The sequence below is a fragment of the Paroedura picta genome, chromosome 10, assembly GCF_049243985.1.
Source record: "Paroedura picta isolate Pp20150507F chromosome 10, Ppicta_v3.0, whole genome shotgun sequence".
NCBI lineage: Eukaryota > Metazoa > Chordata > Lepidosauria > Squamata > Gekkonidae > Paroedura > Paroedura picta.
In genome coordinates, this window is record NC_135378.1 from 81,540,814 (window position 1) to 81,564,298 (window position 23,485).

The following is a 23,485-nucleotide window of genomic DNA, read 5'->3' on the forward strand; positions in this document are numbered from 1 at the left end:
ACTTTGGTAGTATACCACCACTGAAAACTAAGAGGATAAGCATGCTGGAAAAGCATACTATGCAGATTAAACATTAAATAGTTTCTTTAAATAGATTTTTTTTGCAAGTAATGTCCCTAGATCAAGATAGGTTCATCATGTTAGCCTGTCTGCAGCAGTAGAAAAGAGCAGGATGTGAAAGCCTAGCAAAATGTGCGTCGGGAGAAGAGTTTTCGTGCTCACTTCTTCTGATGCAGCTAGAATTTGTGGCATGGGATGAACTTTCATGAGTCACTAGAATATGAGTCCACCTGTCCTAGCAGAAAAGAGCCAGAGAAAAGAGCAGCACCTTAAAAACTCACAGAATTGATTGCAGGGGAGAAGCCTTTGTGAGTCTCTGCTCACTCCTTCAAATACAGGTAGGATGCACCTTAAGACAGAAATTATGGCAGGAAGGAGCCTTTGTGAGTCCCTGTTCACTTCTTCCGATACAGCTAGAACGGGAGTCCATCTGTCCACCGCTTATTCTCACTGCTCAGATACCCTGCTACAATTTTGGGGGCTGGGGGAGGGTCAACACCAGTGCCCCTCTCATAAAGGCAAGTCACGAAAGCTTCTACCCGGCCACAAATTTTGTTAGTCTTGAAAGCAATATCCTTTTTATCTCTCCCCACCCACCCGGGCCGCATATGAACAGCAAAAGCATATTTCCTTTGAGCCTGGAATATTTACAGCTTGGTAATATTAGACGGTGGCTCGTGGGGGAATTGTGCAAGCCCGGTTTCTTAAAACGGGTCTGTGCAGACACGCAGGGAATTTTTAGCGCACAAGTCTTGCAACTTAATATTTATGAGCTTCCCTTGGACATAAACGGAAGGGGATCCAGGTGGCCCATTCATTCTTTCATCCCCCCCCCCCCTATCTAGCTTTGCTTCCCACCCGTTTCATAAAAGAGTGTTTAATCAAATCCCTGCTGCTACTTCAACTGAATGAAGGGAAGCAGGAATCGCTTGGAGGGCCGGTGCTCAGAGCTCCTTCCGCAAAAGCAAATGACCTTCACGAGGACCCTGCAGCCTGCAGTTTGGAGGAGGGAGAAGGAGCAGAAATGACAGGATTTTGCAGCGGAAGATAACCTTAGGAAATAGGGCTTATCCCGCTGCCGGTGCCTTAGGGACCACTGTCTCTTTGATGCTACCAAGGGAATAATGGCACCTAGCATTTCAGAGCTCCTACTGCGTAAATATGGCCTCTCATCCACTGTTATTATCCCCGTATTATAGATGGATACAGGAGCCTCTTGTGGCGCAGAGTGGTAAAGCAGCCGCCTGAAAGCTTTGCCCATGAGGCTGGGAGTTCAATCCCAGCAGCCGGCTCAAGGTTGACTCAGCCTTCCATCCTTCCGAGGTCGGTAAAATGAGAACCCAGCTTGCTGGAGGGTAAACGGTCATGACTGGGGAAGGCACTGGCAAACCACCCCGTATTGAGTCTGCCATGAAAACGCTGGAGGGCGTCACCCCAAGGGTCAGACATGACTCGGTGCTTGCACAGGGGAGACCTTTACCTTTATTATAGATGGGCAGGCTGAGCGGCAGACGTACAGAGGCTTCCCTAAGGTCCACTGCTCAAGTGGCACATTAACCTGAGACTTGTTCCAGTTCACTCCTTAAATGTCTCAACCGAGGTGTGGCATTCCCCAAGCTAAGTGATAGGGTCATGTAAGCATAAACGGCAAGCCCTTTGGGGACCTAATCTTAGAGATAAGGCCCATGCAGAATTTCCCTGTCTCTGTCTCCAGTACAATTCCACCCTGTTCTGTTTCCTTTCTGAAATTCCAAAAATTTACTATGTGATGCAAACGGGTTTGGAGCCCGACCTGCATAAACCCACCCCTCTGCCCTGTGACTAGGGATGCCAGGCTCCTGGTGGGACCTGGGGAATCCCTTGGAATTACAGCTGATCTCCAGTCAACAGAGATCAGTTCCCCTGGAGAAAAAGGGCTGCTTAGAACAGGGGTAATCAACCTGTGGTCCTCCAGATGTCCATGGACTACAATTCCCATGAGCCCCTGCCAGCGGTTGCTGGCAGGGGCTCATGGGAATTGTAGTCCATGGACATCTGGAGGACCACAGGTTGACTACCCCTGGCTTAGAAGGTGGCCTGTATAGCATTATAGCCACTGAAGTCCCCCCTCCCCAAGCCCTGTCCTCTTCAGGCTGTACCCTCAAAGACTCCAGATTTCCCCCAGCCCAGAACTGGCAACCCTACCCTGATTTCTGGGTACCCCGGAAGACTCTGCCTTTCCTGTTTCTCCCTTGCGAGACCCCTGCCAGTGGATCTTCTCCTTCTAACGATCCTGAAAATATTGCTGGAAGGCTCTCCGAGTCCAGAGCATAGAGAAGAGAGTACATTTTATTATGCTTTGTTTTATTTTAAATAGTTATATGCGGCTTTTTAGCTAGGGTTACCACCCTTCCACTGGGCACTGGAGATCACCCGGAATTACAATTCGTCTCCAGATGGCAGTGGTGATTCCCTCTGCGGAAAATGTCAGCAGATACTCCTTCCGCTATTCCAGAGGCCTCTGCATCAGGAAATGGAATACGAAGGCAAAGGCCTCCACCATGATGCAAAGGTCTCCAGGGCCACCGTATCAGCTGCTGGGGGAGAAATAGCACACACACAATGCTCAGTGTTCCTTCGTTCCTTCGTTCTGGTCTATCTGTCTGTCTATCTGCTGACACTCCCAGGGTTACCGGCTTGTGGAGCTTCCAACATTCATACAAGAAAGTATCACCCAACCTGTTAAAACATTATAAAATACATAACATTAACCTGGTAACAGTCAGCAAGAACCCATACTTCTATAGCTCGGATAGCTGGTTTACCATGGGGGTCCTGCAGTTTTGCAAGGGGAGTCCCCAGATGTTCCTGGCCCCACCCAGCCTCAACTATACACATGGTGAAATAGCTCCGTTTTACAGGCCCTGCAAAACCGAGTCGGCTCCGTCAGGGCCCTGAGAACCTCCGGGAACTCATTTCACCGGGCGGGGGCCAGGACCAAAAAGGCCCTGGCCCTGTTTGAGGCGAGGCGGACCTCTCTTGGGCCAGGGGCCACCTTGTTGGTGTTGGAGGAGCAAAGCATCCTCCGAGGGACGTAGGCAAACAGGCAGACCTTGCAGACAGCACTGCAGTTGGGGAGAACGAAATCAGGGAGCAGCGAGCTATCATAAAGAAACAACATGAAAACTACTACCAGTTGCCTATCAGTTTATGCACGCCCAGCGTAAATAAGAGGCCACCAAACATTAATCACTGAGATTGGTGCCCACAAGGTGACAAGTTAGAAACACTGTGCATACAATCCAGTGAGGAGGGTTGAAAACAAATAAGAGCAGACGATGGTTACGATGTTATCATGGGAAATTCCTTTACAGGGACGCCGGCCTCCACGTGGGACCTGAGGACCCACCAAAATTACGGCTCATCTCCGGACTACGGAGATCAGTTCCCTTGGAGAAAATGGATGCTCTGGAGGGTGGATTAGATTCTGCGGCATTGTATCCCACTGAGGTCTCTGCCCTCCTCCATTCCCAAACCTCTAGGTCAAGGGTAGTCAAACTGCGGCCCTCCAGATGCCCATGGACTACAATTCCCAGAAGCCCCTGCCAGCATTCGCTGGCAGGGGCTTCTGGGAATTGTGGTCCATGGACATCTGGAGGGCCGCAGTTTGACTACCCCTGCTCTAGGTGTTTCCTGGCCTGGCTCTGTCAGCCCTCCCAAACAACCCCAGCCAGTGGCCAGGGGAAGGTGGCAGCCCTATCCCTATACCAAATAGTCAGCAGTCTGAGAATTTGTTTTTGAGGGGGGGGGAAACAGGTAGCAGCTTAAGCACTAAAGTAAGAAGAAGAAAAGTTGGGTTTTATACCCCACTTTTCACTACCCGAAGGAGTCTCAAAGCGGCTTACAACCACCTTCCCTTCCTCTCCCCACAACAGGCACCCTGTGAGAGAGGTGGGGCTGAGAGAGCTCTGACAGGACTGCTGTGTAAGACAGTACTAACAGGGCTGTGATGAGCCCAAGGCCACCCAGCTGGCTGCATGTGGAGGAGGGGGGAATCTTTGGCAGCAGGGGGCCGGGGCTCGTGGGATTTGTAGTTCATGGGTATCTGGAGAGCCACACTTCGGCCACCCCTAGGCTAAAGTATCAGGAGCAGCATGCTTCAAAGATATCAACCTCAGTCTATGCTGTAAAACAACACCGTTACTGGATAAAGTAACCACCTCTCCATAACGATAAAACTGCATTGTATCCCAGTCTGGGCTAATTCTTACACTGCAAAAACAGTAGATTAAGTCATGGTTCAAGGTCCACAGTTACATAATTAAAAAAAAACTGGGAAATAGAAGGTGTGTAGATTACTGGATCCAGACTCATCCAGTGTAAACTTGGAGCTCACCAATACAGATATGAACTTGGAGTAAGAAGATGAAGGCTCTTCAAAAACACGTCAAGAATTATGGAAGTGCTATGGGAGGAGATATAACAAGGGGTTTTTACTTGTTCCATTTTGCATGTTTTGAATCACTCCCTTTTTGTCTATCAGGGGAGGGCGGTATACAAATATAATAAGCAAACAAACAAATATAAATGACTATCACCAAACATGAAGAGAGCTATTGCATCATACCGCATAAAGTATTGGGAGCTGAATTTGACAGACTTGGATTCAAATCCCTGCTTGCTGGGCAGAAGAAGAGTGGATCTTTATCCCCCACTTTTCCCAGACCAAGGAGTCTCAAAGTGGCTTACAGTTGCCCTCCTTCCTGTCCCCATCACAGGCACTCTGTGAGGCAGTGGGAGCTGAGAGAGCTCTGAGAGAACTGGGACTGGCCCAACTGGGACACTCAGCAGGCCTCATGAGTCTCAAAGTGGCCTACAATCACCTTCCCTTCATCTCCCCACAACAGTCACCTTGTGCAATAGGTGGGGCGGAGGGAGTTCAGAGAGAACTGGGACTGGCCCAAGGTCATTCAGTAGACTTCGTGTGGAGGAGAAGTGGGGAATTAATTAATTACTTGTGAATCCCACCTTTCATTCCATAGAAGATCAAGCCCTCGAAGGATTTCCCGAATGGGTGGGAGTTAATTCATTTGTATATATTTTATAAATTTGCTAAAGTTATCGGGTGAGATGACCATATGTGGTTATGTTGACCCACCGGCCCCCCCTCCCAAAATGGCCAATGATGGGCCTGGAGGGGTAGAGAAGGGGAGGGTCCCCGGGTGGGCGTGTCCACAGCTCTGCCTCCCAACCATATTCTGCACAATGGTGCCATTTCTGGGGCTTCTCAACCCCCCGAAGAATGTTTCGGTGGGTTCTCAATGGTAAAACATTCGAGAAAGACCGTTATGATTGTTCTTAATCGGTATTCTGCACGATTGCGCCACTTCCGGTCTTTCTCGAACCCTGAAGAATATTTCAGGGGTTTCTCAAGGGTAAATAAGTGGAGAAAGGCTGACCTACATGGTTGGCTTCACTTTAAAACAACAACAGCAGCCAAGAACAGAAATGAAATAACATCAAATTAGGCGTAATCTTTCGCCCACTGCTATTAAAGTCAGGTACCGGATGTAAGGGGACTGCAAGGGTCGTCCCAGACGTGTGATGCAGGAAGCCCTGTTGGTTCCCTCGCATAATACTACTCTCTCAGTGGGTACCAGCCGGAAACAAAAAGGGTAAGGATCAAGGAAGTCATGGTGGTGGCAGCCACACGAGTTGTTGGATCACTCGTCTGCCCATTTGTGCATATAACAGTGGACAGTCTGATTTTCCCCCCAAGGACAAGGGGAATTGAACCCTTCCACCCCCCTCCAGGGATCTCCTCCCAGTCAAAACATTTCTTGTCCTGGAGATGGAGAAGTTTAGATGAACACCTGCAGAACTCTCTCCCACGCCTCCATAGGATACAGGACGCATACTTAAACAGTTTGGCCATACGTCAAAGCCAACTTACTAACCAGTCAAGATTTCCCATTGTTTCCTTTCCACGCAAGGAAAGAACCCGCCTACTGATTTTCTCCCAGCGAAGCTAGAAACCTGGCTTGCAAATTCATCATAGAATAGAATTACAGAGTTGGAAGGGATCTCCAGAGGCATCTAGTCCAGGGGTAGTCAACCTGTGGTCCTCCAGATGTCCATGGACTACAATTCCCATGAGCCCCTGCCAGCGTTTGCTGGCAGGGGCTCATGGGAATTGTAGTCCATGGACATCTGGAGGACCACAGGTTGACTACCCCTGATCTAGTCCAACCCCCAGCGGAATGCAGGAAATTCACAACTACCTGCCCACTCACAGTGACTCCAATTCCATGCCTAGATGATGTCCATCCCCCCCCCAACTAGAATCCCTGGCCAGTTTGACCTGGAGGAAATTTGCCTCCCGACCCCAAAGTGGCAATCAGCATTTCCCTGGGCATGCAAGAAAGGATCGCAAAAAGCCAAGCACCGACACAGTCCTTTCTGCCCACCCACTTACATTCGGCCTAAGTTCTCCCTTCTCTTCATCTTATAAAGCACGGAGCTGCCAGCAGAATTTTCCAGCTTCGGAGGAATGCCCAGATAGGCCCTGAAAGCACCGGTCCATGCAGGTAAATCTGCTAGTGATTCGGTGCATATTTTGAGGCTTAACACTTTAATCGCCTTGCAGACAGCCAGAAAGTGATTCCAGGACTCTAGGCTATGTCTTTCCTATTTCCCCCTTTGCAAACAATACAGGGCTTCCTTACCTCTGCCCGGGTTTCAGCTCACGCACAAAGCTTCAACAAAGGAATGCCTCATTTTTATGTCCAGCAAGATTCCCTGGCGACCTGTCTGCCTGCTTCAGGAGACCTGCGGATTCACTCGCCACCTGGATTCCAGAGATTTCCACCTCCTCCTTCTCCGCCTCCCTTCTCTCCAGCTCTGCCAAGAACTCGGCGCACTTTAACATGTATACAGCCGACGCTATCTCTGTGTTTTTATCTTCGCTGGAGTCAAGTGAAACCCAAGACTGCTTACCTTCCCAAATCCCAGGCTAAATCATGTTTCTCTTCCCCGCCGGTTTGGATCGCTGCTCACGGAAAGGAGGCAGTGCCTGGCCCTTGCAGTCATCTCGAATGGAAAGCCAAAGAAAGCAGGATTGAACGTTGAGGTCTCGGGGAGAGAAGGAACCCAAGAGGCGGCCGGCAGGGAGCTGAGGGTGCAGGTGGATTCTCTCGAGGCACTCCTTGTACTGAGCCGGCAGCCAGGCAGGACACCAGAACTGCAGGCTGCTAGAGACGGCTCAGATTACTATTCTCCTACCTGCCAATTGACAACAAGCCGGGCTGACAAGGGGTGAAATGGTAGTGATGTAAGGGAGAGATTGACAGAGCAGAGAGTGGGGGGAGCGTGAGTCATTTTCTGCTGCTGGTTTTTGAGGAACGAGGTTGCAACACTAAGATACGTACATAGCAGGAAAAAGCAACACTCATCTAGCGCTGGCTCATCTTAACACTAAACCCTCCAAAGCCACTGTGTGGAAAGTGTTGGGATGTCCCCCCTTTTTAGATCCTTTTCTCTCTTGTGGCCAGGGTTAAATGGATACCTTATCCAAATACTGGCCTGCCCCCGTGTTTGGAAATTTGATGGATTTCACCTGTTTTATCCTGTTTTATTGTTCAGTTCCTTTCATAGGGATGTTATGCCTTAGCTGATGCTGGACTGTCATCCAATTATAACCTTAGAATCGTAGAATCAGAGTTGGGAGGTACCTCCAGGGTCATCTAGTCCAACCCCCTGCACTATGCAGGAACTCACAACTACCTGCCCACCCACGGCAACCCCAATTTCATGCCCAAGGGATCCCCCTGCCAAAAATCTCCAGAATCCAGCCCGGCCTAAGAGGGAATTCACCTTCCATCCCACAGTCGCAAATAGGAATTCCCTGGGTATGCAAGGAAGGGCCACAAGAGACAAACCCTGGCACATCCCTTCCTGCCCACCCACTCACAATCTGCCCCTAAGTTCATAAAATCAGCATTTCTGTCAGATGACTATCTAGCCTCTGCTTAAAAACTTTCAAAGGAGAACCCACCACCTCCCAAGGAAGCCTGTTCCACTGAGGAACCCCTCTAACTGTCAAGAACTTCTTCCGGATGTTTAGCTGAAAATGCTTTTGTATTAATTTCAACTCGTTGGTCCTGGTCTGACCCTCTGGGACAACAGAAAACAACTTTGCTCCATCTTCTATATGACAGCCCTTCAAGTATTTGCAGATGATTATCATATCATCTCTTAATCATCTTCTCTCCAGGCTAAACAGACCAAATTCCCTCAATCTTTCCTCATACATCTTGGTCTCCAAAGCCCTCACCGTCTTCGTAGCTCTCATCTAGACATGCTCCAGTTTCTCTACATCTTTCTTCAGCTGTGGTGCCCAAAACTGAAAGTACTCCAAGTGAGGTCTTACCAGAGCAGAGTAAAGTGGTACCATCACCTTGCGTGATCTGGACACTATGCTTCTTTTAATACAGCCCCAAATCCCGTTTGCCTTTTTAGTTACTGAGTCACACTGCCAACTCATGTTCAGTGTCTGGTCTACTAAGAACCCCAAATCTTTTTCACACATACTACTGCCAAGATAAGTCTCGCCAATCCTATGGTGATGCATATGATATTTCCTACCTAAATGTAGGTAGAAAGCTAAGATACAGCACTTGTGTTTTCCAAGACGCCCTGATTACTGGAAACAAGGTATTCGTACATCCTCCCTTGAAATGGAGGATCTGAAGTATCAGGAAGATACTCCAGAGAGAAAGTTGAAATTTTAAGTGTGCGTACTTGGACAGCATCAAAGATTTAAACGTGTGAGCAGGGGGTTGGACTAGATGGCCTGTATGGCCCCTTCCAACTCTATGATTCTATGATCTTTTGGACCTAAGAAATTCTGCACCCATTGGAAAATGCACTACAATTCCCATGATCCCTTTTCTCGTGGGGATCTGATCGCTGTAGTCGGGAGATGAGCTATAATTCCATCGGTGTTGTAATGCCCTACCTCTAGCTGTCTTCTCCCTGTATCTTTCCAAATAAAGGTGCCAAAGAAAAAATGGCTTAACCAGATCAAGGAAGACCTTAGAAACCAGCGATCGCCTATCCATACGGCCACCAAGAGTGGAAACATATTATAAACAAGGCAAAAAATCCAGCGGCACCTACAGCAGCGTATTGGCTGAGAGGGCAACCTGCTCCACCCATCACCAGCTAAAGGATAAAAAGAAGAAGAAATAAAGGGAAAACTAGACATAACACCATAAGCCTCCAGAGGTCCTTCCCTCCAAACAGGGTCCACGTTGCCCATCGCTCGGAGAAATGGTGCATATGTAACAATATAGTCTTTTATGGCAGAAATAATGGATTAAGCCAGACATGATAAGGTCATATTCCACATTTGAGATTTTAGATCTCCCAGACTGGTACATTTCATCTGAAGCACAATGAAAAGGGGCAGGAGGGAAACAAAAAATGGTAATCTTGCACAATCCCAACTTGAGCAGAACACTAATGCGTGCTTTTTTGGCAAGTTGTCCGCCGTGATGATTTGATTCAGAATCGCTGGAACCAAATCCATCTGCTAATTGATTTCATTCACACACAAATATATATATATATATATATATATTGGATTTAGTTGCTTTAATTGTGCCAAAGCTCACAGCATTACTGCTTCAGGGAACGAAGTGAAGATTAGGCCAAAAAGGTTTGTGAATTAGTGTACTGACATTTTTCTACCTTAAAAAAAAAATAAATACGAGAGGCTTAATGAATTTCTGGGCCTAATTCATTCGCCTCTGGTCACAGGGAGAAAGGCTTTCTAACCTGACTGAGGAATGTAAAAAGTTGGAGAAATCTTCGCATTGGATTGTATTCCCCAAGCCTAGTTCCCTTACAAAGCATATAGACCAGGGGTAGTCACTGCGGCCCTCCAGATGTCCGTGGACTACAATTCACAGGAGCCCCTGCCAGCGAATGCTGGCAGGGGCTCCTGGGAATTGTAGTCCACGGACATCTGGAGGGCCGCAGTTTGACTACCCCTGATATAGACCTTCTTCAAGACCCTCTGGACCCTTTTGAAGTACCGTTCTAAACCAGGTTTTTAGAGCCAAGACAACATCTACATACCTTCAAAGTTTGCCACTGGACGCAAACTTAATTCAACACCTATCTATATAAAATACTGTTCAAAATGATCAAGAGATGAAACGCAAGTAGAGAAGATGGCCACTTGGTAGGGTGATGTGCAATGCAACCCCAAACAGAGTTATGCCTTTCTAAGTGCCTTGACTTCGACAAAGCTAAAAGGGTCAACAGACCTACAAAGGATAGCACACTAGTCAATTAATTCTCTACGATCAACATTCATTTCATTGGGATTAAGGAGTGAACATGAAAGAGCGTCTGTGTATTCTGTTAAATTTGTCTGACAAAGGAGCTGATTTTTTTTAAAGGAGTGGTTTGGCATTAAAGAGCTTTGATCAAGAACACCTAAGAGGTCTACGGGCCATGTCTGTGCAGAATATAATGTATTTTTTTGCAAGACAGAGCTTGTGAAAGTAGCAGTGTTTGGTTTGTAGTACAATCAAGAGCTACAAGCTGGGGAAATATGTCAGAAACAGGAGACCTTTATTGACAAACAAAAAGGAAGGCAAAAAATACATCACAAAGTGTTAATTGTCTGGTCATTATGAGACCTCATAGCCAGCTGTAGAAACTTGGCAACCGATTCAATTGCTAGAGAGTTTTTGTTTCGTAGTAAGATGATCTGAGTCTCATCAACAAATCCATGTTGTTTAGAAAAAAGGGGGTTGTGAGCTGCCCACAAACAATGATGTGGAAGGGACCACGGAAATACACATGTAAGAGGGTTTCAGCACTGCCAGAATTCCAGGGACATGTTCTTTCAGAGTAGGTCATTTCTAAGGGCAGTTCCGCACGTTGAAAAAAATAGCATTACGCCAGTGAAATGACATAATGCGAAAAAATAACATGCCTCTGGCCATTCCTCACCTTCTGGCTCTCTTGCTTTCGACTGCCGCCTTCTTGTACTTCTTAGCATTCTGCATGCCTGCTTAAAATGGTGGAAGCTGCTTTACACGCGGCTCTCCTCCATCTATCAATCAAGCCAGGCAGCCAATCATCTTTCTCCATGTTTTAAAGGGCCCACAGTGCCAGCTAACGTTTTGTAAGTAAGACTTCTCCATTTTTTAAAGTAAAAACTTTTAATGCCACCCCGTTTGGATTCATGAGCCTTGCATCTCGAGCCTGATTGGGTTTTTTTTTGGGAGGGGGGTGGACTTTAGAGAGACATGCTTTGTGTTTTAACAGGGGGGGATTTTTTTTTGCTTTGCCTGAATGATTTAACACCTATTCCTTGCTCCAGGCAGTTTGCTTAAAAAACAAAACCGTCCCCAGGAGAAGGGAGAGGGAAGCGGGTGCGAGGGTGGGTGCTGGAGGCGGAGACAGCACTACTTTGGCTCCACACATTTCCTTGGCATGTGGCTTGCTGGTTGCTCTCCTCTAGCTCGCACTACATAGTTTGGGGAATCCACTTCATGCGATTCCCCAGCTAGTGCTTTAAAATGGAGGATGTAGCTACCAGTTTGCTGCTTGCATGCTGGTTGTTGGCGACGTTGTGCAAAAATACGGCGTCTGCAGAAGGTAAGCATTATGCTATATTTATCGGGTGCGGAATGGCCCTGAAAATCTCCCTTGGAGAACAGCAGAGGGGACAGCATTAAATCTCACTATCATAAATGCTTGCTGCAGTACAAATTTCAGAGCCATGGTTAATGACGACACACTTTATGATGGTAATATAGTTGGGAGAGGTCAAGAAAGCCAGCAAAGGTTTCTGGTAGCCGAATTCACATCCCTACTGGAGAAATTAGTCAGCTTGGACATATGTCCAATCTCACGAGCCATTCAACTGGCTTTGCCTTCAGTGGTTTTGACCCCTTCTTCTGTTTTTGTTAGTGTGCGTTCCAGTAAGAATTACGCATTTACAAACCTAAACAAACTTTCACGCCAGATTTTAATTTTTTTCCCTTGTAAGGAAACAAATCACAGACAGCTTGAAGCAACTTTATCAAGTCTGTGCAGGATAAAGTTCATTTCCTCAATCAAATCACAGAATAAGGACTGAGGCTGGGTGAACGGCGAGGCAATAAACCAAACGGACAGAACTTGGAGATGGAAAAAAATGTATTGAGGATAGAAAACAGAAGAGATGGCAGGTTTAAGGGGAAAGAAAGCCATGTGGAGGGTGAGGGTCCTCATAGAATCACAAGCAAATCTACCAGATCTGCTTTAAGGATAAGATCTCTCCATCTATCACACTGTCTAAAGCTTTCTACTATTACTGTCTCCTACTATTCTGCTTTTGGTCTGACCAGTTTCAAAATGCTATAAAATGCTCCTTTTCACACTCCCTGGTGTCAATGAGTCATTTAGATAAGCATGTTAAAGCTGTGTAAGTGAAATTTTATAAGTGTTTTCTCTGGTTATGTTCTCTCCAGCTTATTAACTCTTTACGAGCCAGTGGGAACGTCATAGGGCCAGATGCCTGTCATAAACCCCACCTGCTGAAAGATGGGTGTGAAAGTAGAGAAATAATACTTGGGATGCTATTCCAACAATAGAATCAAAGAGGCCAGACAGGCCATCTAGTCCAACCCCCCTGTTCAATGCAGCATCAGCCTAAAACATTCAGAAGTATCTGTCCAGCCGCTGCTTGAAGACTGTCAGTGAGTGAGAGTTCACCACTTCCTTAAGCAGTGCATTCTACTGCTGAACTACTCTGTGAAAAATTTTCCCCTGATGTGTAGCTGATATTGTTACACATGTAATTTAAACCCTCAGCCTTTCTGCCCTGTTGTTGGCCCTCCAGAGTAGCGATCCCCAACCTGTGGGCCGCGGACCACATGTGGCCCTTCGACTAATTGGAGGTGGGCCCCGAAGGACGCTTTCTCCCCCCCCCCCAGCCCTTTACTTCATCACCCCAGCCCTTTACAACACACTTCATTGTTGTGGCGTGTCTGTATCTTATTTTGAAGGGATGTTTAAACATTACCATAGCGATCAGAGAGCGCTAGGGCAGTGGTTGAGAGTAGAGGAGTAAACTATCCCCCCCCCACCACCGGGCCTCAGTAAAAGGCGTTGAGTGGTCCCCAGTGAGTGGTCCCCAGCGTTGAGTGGTCCCCGGTGATAAAAAGGTTGGGGACCACTGCTCCAGAGGACCTGGTTGGCCACTGTGTGAGACAGGATGCTGGACTACAGGGACCACTGGTCTGATCCAGCAGGATTCTTCTGATGTTCTTATGAAGGCCTCAGCCTCCTCTGTGCCCTGTTGTTGGCCCTCTAGAGCAGGGGTAGTCAACCTGTGGTCCTCCAGATGTTCATGGACTACAATTCCCATGAGCCCCTGCCAGCAAACACTGCTCTACCCCTGCTCTAGAGGACCTGGTTGGCCACTGTGTGAGACAAGATCCTGGATTAGATGGACCACTGGTCTGATCAAGCAGACCTCTTCTAATGACAATTCTATGGTTACTGTTTTAATACATAGAATCACAGAATCATAGAGTTGGAAGGGGCCATACAGGCCATCTAGTCCAACCCCCTGCTCTACGCAGGATCAGCCCAAAGCATCCTAAAGCAAAAATGTTTAGTTTTTTTTATTTTTAAGAATGTATTGTTGCTGTTTCTTTTGGTAGGCACTTTTTAATTTGCCGTTTGGAAACAATTTGTGAGTAAGCTAACTATGGGTGTAGGGGGGGATGTTTTCTGGTAACTTCTGTTCTCAAAACATGGGTGACAAGCAAGCACATGCCATAGCTATTTTAAGAAGTCTTACCTAATGACACATGGTCACATTGGGAAAACTCATGTTATCTTCCTCTTCAAGATCACAAGTGTGTGGCAGCATAGTTATGAACCCCCCCTCCATTTCTGACAAATGTGCAAGATTTAAAACTTTTAATGGTAAAAAGAAAGAAAGATCTCCTAACACGTTTTCTTTTTCCATATCCAAAACTGAAGGTCTCAGGGTAATCACAGAAGAAAGATAGAGTCGGGTATCTCAGCAAGAGATTTAAAAAGGTTTTATACAGATTACATATATTTTGGATGTGGTGGGTTTGGAGGGGCTGTGTGATCATGGCTTGCTAGTGTTAGTCAAACAACAGAAAAGAAGAAAAAAACACAAAAAAGCCCACCTGAAAAACAAGGTGAGAACCAAGGAGGGTGAGGGACACAAAAGTATAAAAATAAATAAACAACTTACTAAACAGAGTTGAAGATAACTAAAAATATTTTAAAAAACAGAAAAAGGGGACACTTCTTTCCCCTATAGGTCACAGAAATATCAGTAAAACATGTACACCATAACCTTTCTCAAATATATAAAAACTAGGGGACAAGCCTGTTACATTCAGGAATACAGCAGGCGCTAGATGGGGGGTGGATGGAAGAATTCTGCAGACGGCTTCCCCCTCCCCCCAGGTCCTGGAAAGGCTGCAGGCAGTTCTTAGGGAACTCACCAGCAGGGGGAGCTCTCCTGGGGCAGGGACCTGCAGCCTCCGAGCCTCGGAGGGAAGTGGAAGGAGGATGGAGTGATCAGGGGTGGGGGACGGAAGGCGATTGGCTGGCCGCTGGACTGCACCAGTAACAGTTCTCTTAGGGCTGTTCTCACAGAGCAGTTCTCTTAGAACTCTCTCAGACCCACCAACCTCACAGGGGATCTGCTCTGTGGAGAGGAAGGGAGAAATGTTTGTAAACTGCTTTCTCTTCGTTGTCTTACGAAGTGCACTGCAACTGCAAATTTCCTTTGGGCGTTTCCTTGGGGCTATTCCCTTGTAGATAACGTTATTGCAAGCAACGGGAAGTAAATAAGAAGGAAATATCTGGAAACCATCTGATTCAGGCAAGTCATTTCTGCTGCAGTGCAGTCTTTTACATTCATGGACTGGCTTTGTAAAAGGGATTAGAATGATGTAAATAGAAAAGCGAGCAGAGATGTTACATGAGGGGAGGATAGATTCAAATGGGTAGCCGTGTTGGTCTGAAGTAGCACAACAAAATCAGAGTCCAGTGGCACCTTTAAGACCAACACAGATTTATTCAAGGTGGGAGCTTTCGAGAGCAAGCACTCTTCCTCAGACTAAGAACTAACCATCATGACAGTAAGAATATAAAGCAATGGTTAATTCTGTTAAATTAATAAACTGTGTCGCACATCCAAATGCAGCCATATGATAATTCTTTGCCAAAACAGCCAACCAGTCCCCTCGAATTCAGTTGTAGTTCACAAAAACATAGGAGAAATAAAACTGTCTATGCCAGTGATCAACGGATCCCACCCCACCATTTGCTGCTGGCCCCATCTGTCTCCATCCAAGTGTGAAACATTCCTGCTCGTGAAATGCTGCCCTGGCAACTATCTCATCCCAAGACCTGGGGGTTAAACTCAAAATCCCATTACATATCACTACCATCACCTTACAGTCACATTGTCCCAAATAAAACAAATTGTGAGGAATGTGGGAGGATGCAATGCTTCCTGGATTTTGTAAATTTTGTAATTCTTGAATGGATCCTAATCATTGTTTCACTTCTGGTAGCTGGCCATCAACTTCAACTGGTGAGAGCCAGTTTGGTGCAGTGGTTAGGAGTGCGGACTTCTAATCTGGCATGCCAGGTTCGATTCTGCACTCCCCCACATGCAACCAGCTGGGTGACCTTGGGCTAGTCACAGCACTGATAAAATTGTTCTGACTGAGCAGTGATATCAGGGCTCTCTCAGCCTCACCTCAAAGCGGCATATACGAACCAGCTCTTCTTCTTCTTCACCAATCTCAGGACTCTCTCAGCCTCACCCAGCTCACAGGGTGTCTGCTGTGGGGAGAGGAAAGGGAAGGCGACTGTAAGCTGCTTTGAGCCTCCTTTGGGTAGAGAAAAGCAGCATATAAGAACCAACTCTCTTCTTCTTCTTCTTCTTCATTTACACACACCCTTTCCCCCAATGGAGACCCAAAGTAGCTTGCATAATTCTCTCCCCCATTTCATCCTCAAGACAACCCTGTAAGGTAGACTTGGCTAAACCCTTGGGACTGACCTTGGGCAAGCTTCTATGACATGAGTAGGGATTTGAACCTGGGTCTCCCAGAACTTCACTTGACCCGCTCACCACTATACCACACTGTCTCTCAATTGCTGTCTGTAATGGAGCACTGAAAACTGTGCACCCAGTTCTGGGACCCAGAAAACCAGAATTCTAGTTCATATTTAAAAAATAAATCAGGCAACTAAATTGCATTTTTGCACAATTTCTTCTCCTGCAAGGGAAGGGGGGATTTTTTGCTTGTTTTTGCCTTAAGAGTCGAACAGAATAGCAGAGAATCTCTGCCACTGGAGAAAAGGCCGGCCTTGGTGAACATGGCTCTGAAATAGCTTCAACTAGAAACGGGAGGCATCCCATCCGTTGCTGGCCATGCCGCTCAGGTGATGCTAATGGAATGTGAGCCGATTGTTCCAGCTGAAAGGGGCCAGCCAACCAGCCACTCCTGCTTGGCTAGCATTGACGCTGCTGCTGCTCCATGGCGTTTGGATTTGTTTTTGACCCGATGCTAGCTCAGATAAGGCAATCAGGAAGCACAGCGTTCTTTGCAAGGTGAACAACTTTACCTCTGCAGGCAGAATTCCTTTTTCTGGAGGGTGGGAAGAGGGAGAAGCTGGTTCTAAATATAGGTTCAGGAAACAACGAAAGAGCACCTGCCTACACCTCGGCATTTGCTTCCTTTCTCGTGGACAGTGAACCTCCACTGCTGGGGCCACAAGGAAAGCAAGACCCATTTGTGGTAGGTGAGGAGAGAGAATTCTCTCCCGCGACCTTAAGGGGCCTGTTCAGACAAATACACACGCCTGTGTTGTAGAGAGAAGGAAGGAGAAATACACTTAAGTTTACTTGCTAGTCAGCACTGGTGTCAGCAGGCAATGCCAGAAGAAGAAGAAGCGTTGGTTTTGACACACCACGTTTCACTGTCTGAAGGAGTCTCAAAGCGGCTTACATTCGTCTTCCCTTTCCTCTCCCCATAACAGACACCTTGTGAGGTGGGTGAGGCTGAGAGAACCCTGATGTTACTGAAGAAGAAGTTGATTCTTACATGCCACCTTTCTCTACCCAAAGGAGTCTCCAAGCAGCTTACATTCACTTTCCCTTTCCTCTCCCCACAACAGACACTCTGTGAGGGAGGTGAGGCTGAAAGAGCCCTGATATTTCTGAAGAAGAAGAAGAGTTGGTTTTGACACACCGCTTTTCACTAACTACAGGAGTCTCAAAGCAGTTTGTAATCGCCTTCCCTTCTTCTCCTCCTCAAACCAGGCACCCTGTGAGGCTGAGGTGAGCCTAGGGAAGCTCTGATAGAACAGCACTATCAGGGCTGTGATGAGCCCAAGGCCACCCAACTAGCTGCATGTGGAGGAGCAGGTAACCAAACCCGCCTCGTCAAATTAGAAGCCTCCTCCCTTAACTACTCAGTTACCTTGTCGCCTCCCTTAACTACTCATAGTTACCTTGTCGTGTTGGGTGTACACTGGCTGAGTACGTGTGATTAGCTAATAGACTTCATCCAGTGATGTCTGGATGAAGCCCTGACATCAAACTAAACAATAAGCCAAGGCCTCTTCTGGTCAAACTAGATGTGATGGTGTCCCTGTCTCTGTCACTGGGATGCCACTTAGATTAAAAAATGATCCAAAAATGCAGAGAGGGCCTGATCCTGATAGGGCACAGAGCAAAGCTTGCCGAAGCACTGTTTGGGTCCCCCCCCTCCCCCTGTTTGCCTTTACAAGTGTCGAAACAGCTCTCTGTGTGTGGTGGCGGGGTGTCTAGGGATGTGCACGAACCGGGAAAATGCAGTTCAGTTCATGAACCACAAACCACCATGAAATTTTAGCCACCGAATGAACAGGTTTCATGTGTGTATCATGATGTGGTAGTTAGAGCAGATTGGAATCTCCAGGGTATCTCCAGCTGATTCTCCTCTACCTGCCAACTGAGTCTGGTGAGGATTATATTTCAGGGGCCCAAGTTACAGCACACCAAAGAAGGTGCCCTTATCCTCCATTAAGATAGATTCAAGCAGATAGCCTTGTTGGTCTGCAGTAGCACAGCAACATTTGAGACCAATGGCACCTTTAAAACCAAGAGAGATTCATTCAAGGAGTGAGTTTTCGTGTGCATTTGTCTAAGGAAGTGTGCGTGTACACAAAAGCTCACGCCTTGAATAAATCTTTGTTGGTCTTAAACAGGGGTAGTCAAACTGCGGCCCTCCAGATGTCCATGGACTACAATTCCCAGGAGCCCCCTGCCAGCGAATGCTCCTGGGAATTGTAGTCCATGGACATCTGGAGGGCCGCAGTTTAACTACCCCTGGTCTTAAAGGTGCCATTGGACTCAATTTTTCTTATCCTCCATTGTTTCCAATGAAAGGGGTAAAGGAGCAAAAAAATCCATACAAGCCCAGCAGAACCTGAAGAAAATCCCAGAGAATCCCTGTAGTAGAAACTGAAAGTGGGGGAAAATTTTGCACGTTCAGGAAACCAGTGCCACTGTGGCAGTGCAAACCCAATAGGACAAAGGTCCAAACACAGAATCTCTACGAAACTGAAGGTGGTGGTAGGGGAGGAGACATTTTTGCAAGCTCAGCAGAACCAGTACACTTGGATGTTGACCAACGTACTGTGATTGCATCTGAAGAACAGGCATAGGCTGCAGGCACTTGTACTTTGAGCAGCTGCTGTGCTTCCCTACCTGCGGACAACCAGCTTCAGCGTCTTGTATGAGCCTTTCACCAAGGAGATGGCTTCCCTTCGGGAACTACTTAACTCCACTTCATTGATGTTCACCAGTTCGTCTCCAGGCTGTAGTTTGGCTTTCAGTAAATCTGCCTTCCCTCCTTCTTCAATCTGGGCAATGGGGAGAGAGAACAGCATGGAGAGTCAGAGCAGTATTTTGGTTTTTTTTAACTATTTATTTTTATTTTTAATATATATGGAATAATAGGGGGATATAGAAAAAAAAAGGAAAGGGAGAATTATGTGTCATAATTGTACATTATCTTATACAGCTGTTATTATGAGTAAAGTATAAAAACTAACCAGTGAATATTATTCTCTGCTATTATCACCAGAGCAGTATTTTGACCTTTCTCCCACTTTGGAGGAAATATAAAATTTTATCTAAATCCAAATTCATACTTCTTCCCATTGGCTAAAGGAATGGCAATTATTCTACTGGTCAGCAGCATGTGACTTGATTCATTTCTGAGCACCCAGTTCTTGCGAAATTTCAAAGCAAGCTGGTGCCACCGCATCCCTATGCATTTTATTGCAATGCTAAATTATACAAGCAGTTATGGAATGATCATGTGTGAACCCCGCTGGGAGAATTGAATTTGTTTTCTTTTTTTCAGCATCCTTTCATGCTCCCATTTTTCACACGGCATTTGGAGTATTCACTTTCATTTGAGGTGCCTGACAATTCATGAATGCATTTTTTTTGTAGCTGCACAGCGTTTAACCAGCCTTCAACTTGCATAAATGCAGAACCAATATTGCATATGTAACATCATCATCGTCATCATCATCATCATCATCATCATCATCATCATCATCATCATCATCAAAATCATCAAAATCATCATCATCATCACTGTTTGTATGTTTTTGCCCTCTCTTCGAGGACTCAGGGCCTAAGCAATAAAGACTGTGTGAGATTATCCTCCTTGTCATAAGCCGCCCCAGACCTGTTTGGAGAGGGGCGGCTTAGAAATCCAGGCATTGAGTTGAAAAGGGTCTGTTGAGAATTTGGGGGGGGGGGTGGATTGGCGTTTTGCTGTTAGCAATTTCATTTTATCGTATTATTGTACTATTGCATTGTGGTGTATTTTATTCTGTTGCAAACCGACGTGAGCCGGCTGGCCCAAGAGCAGAAAAGCCCTCCCAAAAAGTTTGCTTCTAAGATAATATGATGCAGATCTGCAAGAGAAAGTTGCAAAAGTTTGTGCTTCAAGCAACAAGCCTTCGAGTCGTTGCATCTAATTGGCACGTTCGCTGATATCTGTGACTTGCTGGCTCAGTTTCGAGGTTCAGGGGGTTTTCATTCAGGTTGGTGGTTCCCCGTTTGGCTTGTTCATCCAAAGGGAACGTTTCATCTTGACAGGTACAGTGATGTATCACTTCATATTCCACAGGTCCCTTCTCATGGCAGAGCTGTGAGATACACGGACCCATTTACCTTGGCCCGTCACAATATGATGTTAGTGCCTGAGAACATTTTATAATTTTGAGAAACGATGTTCTTAAGCTTCAGCGTTGGTGCCATATTGGCAGGGATCCTCAACCTGCGGTCCTCCAGATGTTCATGGACTACAATGCCCATGAGCCCCTGCCAGCATTTGGGAATTGTAGTCCATGAACATCTGGAGGACCACAGGTTGAGGATCCCTGATATTGGTAGTAAAAAGCAGGGTACGAAAAAACCACCTTCTTCTTCCCACATAATAGAGAGATCTGGGCAAATTTAGCATTTCCGTTTTAATGTTTTAAATGTATTGAGCTTTGATTCTTAGTTTTGTATTCTGTTTCCATATATGTGATGTTATTTATTTATATTAATTGCAATACACAAAAAATCTTGACAGATGGCAAAAAAACAAACAAACCCATGCCCCCCCCCTTAAAACAGGAAGGCCCTAGCAAGGGCAGCATAGGGGGAACCAAGATGTTCCACACTAAAATGTTCAGGCACCAATGCAAGCACACTTCTACAGATAATCTGAAGAAGTGTGCATTCACACAAAAGCTTATACCCAAAATTAAACTTAGTTGGCTTAAAGTTGACTTGCCCAAACCAAAATTGGAGGCATTCTGCCAATTCACATTGAAAGTCATCCTGGGCCATCTGGGTCCAAGCTGAAGATTTATTCCAATCAGCCCCCAGTAGCATCCACGAAATTCCCAGTGAAATAATGCTGGAAATGCATCTGGGTGGAATGTTTGCACACAGGGAGCGGTCCAGAAGCCCCTGGGAAACGCAGCCACACCGGCAATGTGATCCACAGCTCTACCTTCAGCCAACATCACAATGATTGCAAAGGCAAACAAAAGTCGGATGAGACACATCACCCATTGAACTGAGCACCTGTTTCAACAGACAGGCTGGAAAACAGCGAAACCAGGAAACAGCAAAGGCAGCTTCAATGATTTGTGGCAACCTGAGAAGGCCTTGAGAGAGAAGAGAGGTAAAAGGTCAGGCCTGGACTTCTAATCGCCGTGCGGGGAGATCTCGGTGTGAGGCTCATGCTGGATGGTCAGGTCGTGGAAGCCAGTTTTGGAGGAGTTTAGGGCAAAGGTGCAGCTTATAAGAGCCTGGGCTGTTTATGGAAAACGTTCTCAGGCCTATGAGTCAAAGTGGCTAGTCTTATTTTCTGGAAGAGGGAGAAGCAACTGGGGATGCCAACCTCCAGATGGGACTCGGAGAATCCCATGGAATTACAGTCACATCTCCAGATTACGGAGGTCAGCTTCTCTTGGAGAAAATGTCTGCGAAGGAGGAGGAGGAGAAGAAAAAGATGTGTGGGTTTTTATATTCCACTTTTCATTACCCAAAAGAGACCCAAAGCACCTTACAAATCTGTTGTGGGACCCTTCCTCATCCCACAACAGATACCCTGTCAGGTAGGCGGGGCTGAGAGAGCTCTAACAGAACTGTTCTGTGATAACACCTTTAACAGAACTGGAACCCAGCCAGCTGCACATGGAGGAGTGGGGAATCAAACCTGTTGGTTAGGCTGAGAGAGGATGACTGGCGCAAGGTCACCTAGCCAGCTTCCATGACACTAGTGGGGATTCGAATCTGGCCTTCCACATTCTTCCAGACCGAGAAGCCAGGTCCTGGCACGAGTTCAGACACATTAACTTCAGCGGAGTATAATGTTATGGAGTCCTCCCTCCAAAGCAGCCATTTTCTCTAGGAGAACTGATCTCCGTCACCTGAAGGTAATTGGCAATACCAGAGGATCCCCAGGTACCACCTGGGGACTGGCATCCCTGCTTGCAAGAAAGCAATATTCCTTTCTACATAAACGAGTTACGGAACCAGCCTTTCTGCAAGCAGAATGCGGAATTTCTTGTTGCAGGATCTGGAAGTCTTCAATGCAAAAGCCAGCCTCCCGTCGGTTCTTTAATTTCCTACTCGGTTGTTGTCACTTCTGGCAAGCAACCAGCTCTGCCAAATTTGCCGCAGACATCAAAGACACAAAAAGGGATCGTGCCTGCTTATCGGACTCCTTGCGGCAGCTCTGGATTCTTAATCCAACACTCCAAGTTTATAATCCAATAGCAAAGAGGAGCTTTAGCCTTTAAGTTGATTTTCCACCTGCCTGAACAGACGAATTCCGGGCTTCAACAACATACGTTTCTGCTTAGAGAACCGTCTTTTGCTTTATCCCCTCAATTTACAAAGGTGGGTAGGCAAAAATGCAAAATAAGGGAAACAGGATTTCTTGCTTAACCCGAGCGGTTGGTTGTCCATAAGTCGATTACCTGGACGAAGACAACCAAACGATTAAATTGCGGGTCCAGTAACGACTCGAAGACGCTCTTTGCCAGGGGTAGTCAAACTGCGGCCCTCCAGATGTCCATGGACTACAATTCCCAGGAGCCCCCTGCCAGCGAATGCTGGCAGGGGGCTCCTGGGAATTGTAGTCCATGGACATCTGGAGGGCCGCAGTTTGACTACCCCTGCTCTTTGCAATAACCTGCTCTCTACCCAACCCAGCAACACTGAACTCAGAACAACAAACGACGCGAATTTATATACATTTTGACGCTCCCGACTGTGATTGACCCTTAGTCCATAACAATGTCGATTAGCAGGCAAGATCCGGCATCCTCAGAGTCCACAATCACCGTTCCAGGCTCCAAACTTGCAAACTCTTTTCGTTTGCATACAGAACACAAACCGTAGCTCTCGGTGAGCACAGATTCTGTACCGTGAAAAACTGAAATTCTACAACCTGCATCAATTAGGAAAAGAAAGTACATTTGTGTATGTCTTGCTTATCCTAAGATTGGGGCGGGGGAGCAGTTAGTGACTGTTCCCCTCATGTCCTGTTCAGTCCGTGATTGAAGGAATCATAGAATCACAGAATCACAGAGTTGGAAGGGTCCATAAAGGCCATCTAGTCCAACCCCCTGCTCAATGCAGGGTCAGCCCTAAGCATCCTAAAGCATCCAAGAAAAGTGTGTTTCCATCCTTTGCTTGAAGACTGCCAGTGAATGGTAACACCTACCAAATATTTATAAATTTGGAATTGTTAGGCCAGGTTTTCTTAACCAGGGTTCTGTGAAACCCTGGGGTTTCTTCGTG

The 23,485-nt window shown here is 46.6% G+C and overlaps 1 protein-coding gene across 3 annotated transcripts in view; it reads right to left on the reverse strand.

Moving 5' to 3' along the window:
* The window catches only part of SHROOM3 (shroom family member 3), a 174,853-nt gene that overhangs the window by 123,883 nt on the left and 27,485 nt on the right, over nucleotides 1–23,485 (reverse strand). The window contains exon 3 of one of the 3 annotated variants that reach the window (XM_077301117.1): nucleotides 18,866–19,020. In XM_077301117.1, the coding sequence (XP_077157232.1) occupies nucleotides 18,866–19,020 (155 nt within the window). Of the gene's footprint in view, nucleotides 1–6,764; nucleotides 6,951–7,035; nucleotides 7,322–18,865; nucleotides 19,021–23,485 lie in introns of those variants that run through there. The other 2 variants (XM_077301119.1, XM_077301120.1) reach the window with 2 other exon arrangements.